The 10,000-nt window shown below is 41.2% G+C and overlaps 1 protein-coding gene across 1 annotated transcript in view; it reads left to right on the forward strand.

The window, feature by feature from the left end:
* The window catches only part of LOC137989744 (uncharacterized), a 3,852-nt gene extending 1,954 nt beyond the window's left edge, over nucleotides 1-1,898 (forward strand). Inside the window, exons 2-3 of the mRNA XM_068835410.1 lie at nucleotides 354-1,315; nucleotides 1,480-1,898. Coding sequence (XP_068691511.1) covers nucleotides 354-1,315; nucleotides 1,480-1,898 — 1,381 coding nt within the window. The remainder of the gene's footprint in view (nucleotides 1-353; nucleotides 1,316-1,479) is intronic.
* Nucleotides 1,899-10,000: the final 8,102 nt, after the last annotated feature.

A 10,000-nucleotide genomic window follows, 5' to 3' on the forward strand; every position in this document is an offset into this window, starting at 1 on the left:
TTGAGACACTTTCATTAAAAAACACCTTTTCTAACTTCCAATACTCGGCGTATCTAGAATTTAAACCTTTCCCACTTCCTTTCCCGTCTCCCCCTTTTGATGTTGACTGCTTAAGTTCCCAACATTTTTTTTGTCTCGCTAGCGACACTGATAATGGGGGAAGGGGGGCTGCAGTGTGAGAGATAATAGGGAAATTAATAACGCCCCAAGAAGGTGAAGTGTCTCCACTATTTTTGCAACTTGTTGTAGCTTCGCTCTTAAGAAGACAGCCAATGACAACAAGACCAGCTTCGATGTCCTGACTATTGATACCGTGAACCGTAACTTCTATGTAGACGACTGTCTTAAATCAGTTTCCACGGTCCCAGAAGCTCACAGACTCGTTTCCTAGCTGTGGAAGCTTCTCGCTTAGGGGTATTCCACCTTACAAAGTGGATCAGCAATTGCCGTGAAGTTTTGAAGTCCATACCGGCACATGAGAGAGCCCCGTCTATAAGTGACTTAGACCTTGAAGATTTGCCTCTAGGTCGTGCATTAGGAACCCAATGGGATGTCGAGAGAGATACCCTTAGCTTTAAGGTTGCCAAGAGAGACGTTCCTAACACAAGAAGAGGAATGCTATCACTGATTTCTGGATTGTACGACCCCCTGGGATTCGCGGCTCCGTTTATCCTGCCAGCAAAGACGCTAATGCAAGAGTTATCCAGACAAGACTTGAAAAGAAATGAAAAGATTCCAGATGAAAAAGTTTTGAGATGGCGAAATTGGGTTGGGAATCTCTCAAACTTGGAGCAAATCACCTGGCCGCGTTGTTCCAAGGCAAAGGGATTTGGAGATTTGACCGACATCCAGTTGCATCACTTTTCAGATGCTTCCGAAGTAGGCTACGGAGCGGCTTCCTATCTTCGTCTTAAAGATAATGCTGGCCGCATTCATTGCTCCTTGGTGTTCGCGAAATCCCGAGTAGCTCCACTAAAGACCATTACAATTCCTAGAATGGAGGTAACCGCAGCTTATGTCTCCGCAAAGTTACACAAGTTCCTCGAAGAACAACTCGATTTACCAATCCACAGGTCCATATTTTGGACAGACTCAACCATAGTCCTCCAGTACTTAAAGAATGAAGCCAAACGATTCCAGATATTCGTAGCCAACAGACTTGCAATAATTCATGATGTTTCGTCATCAGGTCAGTGGCACCATGTTGACTCACAGCTTAATCCAGCAGACCTAGCTTCGAGAGGATTCTTGAGCATCGACTCTGAGAAATTGCGGTTTTGGCTTGAGGGCCCGGATTTTCTGAAAGAAGAGGACCGTAAGTGGCCTAGCCTATAAATAGAAATACCTAGCTTACGTGATGATGATCTTGAGCTTAAGCGAAGAAAGTCTCAAGTCCATACTGTGGTACAAGAAGACGTTCTGCAGTCGTTCCTCTCTATAACCTCCAGACGTCAGTAGCTTGGTTGTTGCGCTTTAAAGGTCATTTACGGGTGCGAATTATCAAGCTTCCCACCGAGAAATACACCAAAGGAGGTTTGACAGTCAAAGAAATTACCAGAGCAACAAAAGAAGTAGTGAAAGTTATCCAACGAGAGGCATTCCCTAAGGAGCTGGTCATCTTGCAAAGAATAACACAAGAACCGACAAGGCGTTCTTCTGAACGAAAGCGCCTCCGAGAAAGACTAAATTGCATAGGATATGCCAGTCCACTACGCAAGTTAAGCCCGTTCCTTCATGATGGTGTAATTTGCGCTGGAGGACGTCTCAATAATGCATCTATCCCATTTAGCGCTAAGCACCCCATGATTTTACCGAGCAAGCACCCGGTCACTGACTTGATCATTAAAGGAGAACTGAAGATAAAAATGAAACATTTTTTTCCTTCGCCAAATTTATAGTACCTGACTTAGTTAAGGGAAATAATCGAGTATTTGAGGGGTTCCTTACATTTTGACTTTTTTATGAAGCCAGAAAGATCCGTATTGATCACTCGATGGAAGTCCGCCATTTTGGTTGTACTATAGCAGGCTTGGGCGCTAAGCGTCACGTCAATGCGCACACTTGCTTGAACGCGGGACACTCGAAAAATGGTTCAGTGCGCTATTGTGGGCTGTTCTAGTAGAACTCTCATTCGATCTCATCGTTTCCCTGTTTAAAATGAAGTCCTTCTCAAGGAATAGATCATCCGAATTTAGAAAAAGAGGCTTGCCAAATATCCAGCACTGTCACATTTCTTCGGATCATTTCGAACCCCGCTGTTTTGAAGGTGTCTTAGCCACAGCGGTCGATGCGATAATTGCATGTAATTGAGGATAACTTTGCGACTCCATCGATTTCATTTACACTCAGTGAGTAAGCTATGTTTTCTTTAGTCGGGAGATTTTAGTGGCAAACCCAGCGCCAGAGAAGTCAACCGAAAAGTTGTTTTTACAAGCAACTGGGGCACGTCATTTCGTGAATAGCCTTCGCACTTCAAGCTGGGTTTTATAAACTCAACAACGATCATAAAGATGTTTAATTAAAGTTTGAAAATTCGCAAAACCACGAACAGAGCTTATGTGTTTACATACATGTTGTTCATTAATCGAAGCGCTCACAACCCACGTGCTTGACTCAGACCCCACTATGGCAGTTTGTAGCAATTTTCTTTGCAGACACACGGTCGAAAAGCTAGAATGCTACGTTACACAACGAATAGCTCGATCGGCCGGCACATCTGTTAATAGTTAAGAGCTGTAAGCTAAAGTTTCTCAAATTGAATCGAAATGACAGACAAAACAATAGCAGCCAACAGAATCTCGTTGTAATCAAGTTGTTTTTAGTGCCTTTTGAAATACAATCAATTCACCTGAGATTTTGTTCATAGCTCCTCTATCTCGTGGGAGCAGATGCATTCCTTTCCTTGCTGTCCCGGCCTCCCAGTTCAAACAAAAATCACAGCTGCACAAAGTCGTATTTCCCCCTCTTTAGTCTTCCCTTTCGGTTGCTTCCTGTTCCTCGGAACCTGAACTTTCTCGCATTGGTTCGAAAGAATATGGTTCAAGTTCTGCCATAAACTTATGTGTATTAACGACGACGAAAGCGGAGTACTATGTTGAGACTGCTCACACGTACGATAACAAAATGTTTTGGTGAAAACCAGCTGCTTACTTGTGCCCAATGACGTCACAACATGGCGGTGGACATTCCTTTTTTGGAAGTAACCGGAAGAAAAAGCAAACAAAATGGCGGGCGTTCAAATTGGAAAAACAACCAAGGATTTTGGGCAAATTCAAGGCCTTTCAAGATGAAAAAGGATTTTTTCTGTTTTTTTTGGGTAAAGGACGTTATATTTCGACAATAATAAAACACAAAAAAATTTGAACTTCTAACCTTCACTTCTCCTTTAAAGACTACCACGAAAAGGAGGGCCATGTAGGTGCTTGTCACGTATTGGCAAGTCTCAGACAGAGGTTCTGGATCCTCCGAGGAAATGCATCCTTTCGACGCGTGCTCGGGAAGTATCTCAAATGTCGACTATTGAATTCCAGCCCACGTGACCAGATCATGGCTCAGCTACCTTGACCAAGAGTTAGCCCTTACTACCCACCGTTCTCATCTGTTGGAGTAGACTTCTTCGGGCCGATACTTGTAAAAGAGAAACGAAGCAACGCTAAAAGATACGGATGCGTTTTTACTTGCCTAACACTGCCTACCTTCATTGCTGAAGTGGAAAAGATTCTGAACGACCGTCCTCTTATTCCCCCGTCGAGCGACCTTCGTGATCCTGAGCCTTTGTCTCCAAGCAAACTTCTCCTTATGCGCCAAATATGTGCTGCTATCCCGACTAAATGCAGGGTGTCAACGACCAGTATGGGGACAAACGTTGGAGGTACGCTTAATATTTAGCAGACATTTTTTGGAAACGCTGGATCCGAGAATATTTACCTACGCTTCAAGTGAGGCAGAAATGGCTTAAAAAACGGCCAAACCTTGCTGTGGGCGACTACGTACTTCTAGTGGATGAGAATTGTCCACGTGGACGTTGGCCTAAGGGTGTCATCCAGGAAGTATTTCCTGATCGTCATATAAATATATAAATATATAAATATAGCACATGCGGTTTTCTTTTTTTTGGCTTCCCTACGTCTTGTGGTAAAGAGTTCGAATTTACCGTTTAGTTATATAAGTTTCAAGTTTTCCTGGGCCGTCTAGTTGTGTTGGGCCGTTTAGCTTACTCCACGTCTCGGAGAAATCACCGATAAGGTTTGTAATTATCGGTTTCAAGTTTGTACGTATTTTTGTTTTATCAATCATGTAATTAACTCGCTCGTTAACCTTTTTATTTTAGCTTTCCTGTTTTAGAACCAGCGCTTTGGAAAGGATTGTTACTAGGCTGTGTATCATCGGCGTTTTTTTAGGAGAAACTAATAAAGTGTCAGTGGCTTTCGCTGTTCCGGTTTTCTTGCTTTTATAGGTACCGTTTTGCCTCCTTGTCGTTTGGCCCAAGTAAGATCCATTCCTTTTTCTCCAGGCCTGTGAGCGGTACCTTGGAGATCTTCAAATGCCTGGGCACCTGACGAGCTAATGTAATCAAGCCCTTGAAGTGACTTTCTGGTTGAGGCCGAACATACACGCAAAATTCGTAGCAGTGTACTACGACTCATGGGTGCCAAGTTAGACTCTGCATAATAGGCTTTGTACTGTCTCACAGTTCGCTCAGGGATCAAATTCCGAACCACATTAGTAACTTGCACGATCTCGTCATTGGCCTACGTTATTGCCTTAGCTCCAAATGGAAGGTCCTGTATAACGTGCGAACTGGTAATAAAATCCAAGAAGTGGGCCAGTTTTGCTTCAGGAATAGCTTCCTTTGGTTGTAGTTGGGTCTGTACAGGTTCTCCACTACCGTGAAGTATGTTGCCTAGCGACCATAAAACGAAACCTTGTCAGGCCTGGGATCCAATCTTGAATTCTTGCCAAGATAACTTTATCCGCCATAATGGACAGTATCTGCCTACGAGAATCCCATCCGCTTGCATTTTTATAGCACTTTGCTAATGTATCCATCAAGACTTCATCTACGCCATCAGAACCAGTGTGATCTTGAGACGCTATAATAGCCTTCCAGAGTCGATCAGCATCATTTGGAGCAATTTCATCAAGGACAGCTGAAATGGCTTGCTTAGCTTTGCGTTCGTGTTGCATTCTCGTCCTTCCACTAGCCTCTTCCCATGGTGTTTTCAGAGTGTACCTTACAGGACTGATGTCTCTACTTTTTAAGAAAGTATTCAGGTGTTCAATGGGTCTGCAATCACTTTCCAACTCAATGCCACTAGCGCTTGCTTGATCTTCTTCTAGTATTGTTGGTGGTAAATACAAGCTCGATTCAGGTGTAGCTATCTCTAGCAATTGATGACACCTACTGCATGAAAGGGTGTGCTTGAGGTGGGTTTGGGTGTGGATATAGTTTTTTCTTCCTAGAAGGGACAAAATATTATTTAAAATACAAGTACAAGACTTTTCATATCAGAAACCAATCATTGTAGCGCTACTAATTAGGACAGTATATTAATCAAATGAAAAGTAGAATTTAATTGGTATTTGACTTTAAAAATAGTATTTGTACCTTCTTGTAGACCTTTGGAATAAGATGAAATCATCATGTATTGCGGAAATGAGAAACCCAATAATAAATATCTGTCAAGCAAAGCGACTTAATTGACCAATCTACACGCTTCATAAAACAAATGTTCTTCACTTATGCCCCACAAAATCCACACTAAAACTGAAATGGGGTAAGCCGTATCCCCTCGCATTAGTCTTCGTCTATGCATCGATCTGAACTCTTAATACTATGTCCCTGGCGCCCTCGCTAGCTTCTAGGCTTCCGTATTTTCTTCTGTCGTCCACGTTTCTGTCCATGTTTCTTGAGCGAGTCAACTTTAGCACAGAAATTAATATGATAAACAGAGGACCGCGGGCAATATTCTACCTAACCCGGTCTCCAGATCTTCCCTTGAGACATTTACCGTTCCGGAAATGAAACACTATCAGGTGTTTCTTTTTTAAATGGCTTCTTGCTGATAAACTCGACGGAGTGATGACAATGTACGAGCCATGACGGCAAGTCATGCGAGCCAAAATGGCGAGCCATGTGAGTCATCACGCGTGTCACACAGTTTTTGAAAGCTAACCGCTATTTGAAATGGGTGCTTAGACTTAAATGCGAAATTTGCATGGCTCGCAGATTGTCCAGCTCCAACTCCACCAGACAGATAATTACTTCCGAAGTACGTAACCAATTAAAAAGAAGTTATTCTAAGTTAACTACAGTAAAAACCCGCGTATTAGAACCAAGGTTTTATCCTTAACAGGTTCTTATAAAAGTTGTGTTTTCTGGAAAATTAGACAATTGAAGGTTTAAATTAAACAGGTTTTTATCTAAAAGGTCGAATTTATGGTTGCGTGTGGCCTAGCGATTAATTAATTTATGGGTGTAGTCAATTATTCGAACTGTGCTAAGTGTTTCCTCCTCTGAAGAGTGGTTCTCAGTTTCAGGATATTCCTCGTCAATTGATTTTGTTTTTGTGATTCTCTCACTTTGCTTATTCATGTTACCTATTACAACTCTGCACTTGCGACAAACACCTGTAAAATGAATCGTTCAAAAGTTGGAGTGTAAAAACTCTATGAACCATAGTACTCAGTCTCTGGCAAGTTACAGCAGTAAATTACAAAGAGATTAATAAAAGCTCGTCAACACATACCTGCCCCTACAGGAATAAATATTCCCGATTTTTTCCATATCAAATGGCATGGCGTTTTCCCAAGCCCCCTTTCTGCTCTTGCCACTTTTGCTGGCTCATCAAGTTTTGAAAGAGGAGGTGGAACTTGGCATTTATTTGATCCTCGACGCCAGCCGATGCGGAGAGATGATCGGTGATGCGGACAAATCGTCATTTTCGAAAGGTTTAACTCTGTGTCGGAAAAAATAGCCGCTCTTGACAGAATAAGTTCAATTTCGCTCTCTACGTCAGTCAACGAAAGGACCGATTTGTAACCTGCGATATCCCTATTACAGTTTATAAATGGAATTACTTCCGTTGATTTTTTCCTGTCTTTCGGGTCAAAAGAACAACGACCTCCTACTATGGAGCTGAAAGAACACTTCACTTCCATGATGGCTACAAATTTAAGCTTACGTTTTCCCATTCACGGCAATTAAAAATGAAAGTATAATTAAGTTTATTTCGCGGATTGTTATTCTGATTACGCACGCAATATACTACTCTCTGGCTAGCTCTTGCACGGTTTATTTCCTTATTGTTCACTGGATTTTCCCAAACCCGAGGATCTTAATTTATAGCTGTAGACTCTTTTTACCCGTTGCCTGGCATTGTTCTTGTTTGCAAAGAAAACGTTTGTGGTACAGGTATTTTGCGGAGTGTAATTGACACCCACATGCTGTTACCGGCTCGACTTTGTCAACTCCAGTTTGCGCAAAACTTAAACCGTTTTCACGAGAAAAGACATCGTTATATTAAAGTGGATTTTTTCCCGAAGCCAAAATTTACGTGTGGCGGCAAAGCCGATGGCCGAATGACTTTCAGTATGTTCGTCTAGTAAAAAGTCCGCCTTGTGTCACGATATTAACGCAAGCATCACGAATGCTTCAAGCTACGCGTAACAATTTACACAATAAAGAAAATAATTAGTCGGGCGACTGACTCTAGGTTTAGGAGTGTATTTCTTCGCAAATGTCCATCAAGTGCAATGGGCAATACCGGAGATATGTAGTGAAGGCTCAATGTTCATTCCGCTTCATTCCTGTGAAGAAGCTGAAACGTCTTTCGCAGAAAAGCAGAAAACTGAGGGTATCTGTGTGGAAAAAGATTCTTAAGATCACTCCTTTGTCGTCAAAACGTTGTGTTAACATTAGTTGCAGGCTGAGTAGTCAAATGAAAAGAACGCAAATAATTGCCACTCTTGGTTCTTTTGAAAAAGTGAGGAAAAAGCCAGCATCTATTCGACGTTTGGAAAATACACTGGAGCACGCGTAAATCTGAAGAAATAAGAAGTGTTGTACACATGCTGTGGACCAATGAGTTTGTACCAGAATGGTGATCATCGATGATGCTGTGCTAAAATAAATCTATGTAATGACGTAGAAACAAATTCTGGGCCCAATGAATAATATTGATCCAGCCTTGACAGTAAAGGCACCATGGATATAGTCAAGGTGATATTACAGTATTTGGTGCGAATGCTGGGCAACAATGCGTTTCTACGAGTTTGTGTGCTTTGATTTATGATAGTATGAAAGGAATTAATACATGTAATGACCTGGTACAAGTTATGGAAATAGGTAATGATTTGCATTCTACACTGTCGCAATGTACAGAGCATGTGTATTTAATGCAAACAGAATTACCAGCTATGCTTGCTATGTCTGAGAACAATTACCAGCTTAATTATAGTCAAAGCTACACAGGTAATCTATATAACAGTGATTCAATTATTGAGGGATATCAGTACAGTATACCTATAGACAGTGCATTTGAATCACTCTTGTCAAAAAATTATTCTTCATTTATTCTGACAATTAAAATAGGATGCATTGGTGTTAGTATCTATCATACTGATAATGGGAGTTATAAGATTTTTGATTCTCATGCAAGAGATGAATATGGTAGTAGCCATCCCCAAGGTACATGTGTACTATTAGAATTACCATCCATTAAGGACTTAGTACAGTATTTCTAGGCTATACACTCACGCGGTGACAATTGTGAACTCAGAGGGCTGCATATTAGTACATATGAAATAACTCCAGTGAACAGTGTTAGAGAACAATGCAACTGCACTTGTAAACAATGCTGTGCTGTAGGGCTTTATGCAATATGTTACTCAACAGCAAAGTCTTGTAGTTATTGGACATCCGAAACGTTATGTCGCATATCTGACCAAGGAAACAAATTATATTGTCAACTGAGCATTAACAGACAACTCACAAGTGCAGATTTACCCAAGAGTCTTGTAATGAATTTATATATATATATATATATATATATATAGCGCATTTTCTATTGGCATATTCAAATGCGCTTTACAAGCAAGTGATCTATGGGTGAGATCGGACATTAAGTCAGCAATGTTTTCATGAAAAAATGCATCTTGTTTTTGTCAGTGTGATTACAAATTTCATGATCTTCCTTTGAGACATGCACATCTTTCCATGTATTACACATCTTTTTTTTAGAACTACTACACAACGCTCATGATCCTTAGCAGCACACGTGTGGCCACAGCCCGACTTACGATCCTAGATCGTCTTGTTGTCTCAATGTTTGGTGGAGTCATCTTCGTGGTTTCAATTTCACAACAAAATGAACCCGAAAAGATGATTTAAGGCAGTTGGCACGATTAACAGAAGAAAGTGTGGTCATTTCAACGGTTAACAACGAATAACGTGCAAATCAAGGAAAAAACAATGACCATCTATTGTTTTCATTGCGTCTTCCCTGTTAACCGTTAAAACTATCTGTTTATCGTTGTTTTATTGAATGGTTGGCGTTAAGTTGTTTTCGTAATGATCCTCTAACATAGACCACGGTTAAAAGCATATCCTACGGTTAGAGTTTCAAAACATGTGGAACCTGGCGGGATTTCCCGTTAAAGTTCCTTCGGGATTTTATAATTAAAATTAAGTGCTTGCCACCGCACAGTCAGATAAATACTAGTTGTTGCATTTGCAGTCTCTCTCCCTGTGGCAGAACGTTTCTTTGAATTCTCTTGAATAAAAATCATGCTCATAGCCTTGCAACCAATCCATAACTACAGTAAGTCGAAGAAGTCGAGTAATCAACAACCTTCAGAACTGTCATACACGCGATTGTCTTCATTTGGTAATAAACGTCAAGGTACCTTTTTGTCCCCAAAAACCCACACGCATCAGCCCAGTAACCTTCAAACTATATCAGTATGGGGACTCTCACGAGATCTACCTATCAAACTAACC

The sequence above is a fragment of the Montipora foliosa genome, unplaced genomic scaffold (genome assembly GCF_036669935.1).
Source record: "Montipora foliosa isolate CH-2021 unplaced genomic scaffold, ASM3666993v2 scaffold_471, whole genome shotgun sequence".
NCBI classification, from domain to species: domain Eukaryota; kingdom Metazoa; phylum Cnidaria; class Anthozoa; order Scleractinia; family Acroporidae; genus Montipora; species Montipora foliosa.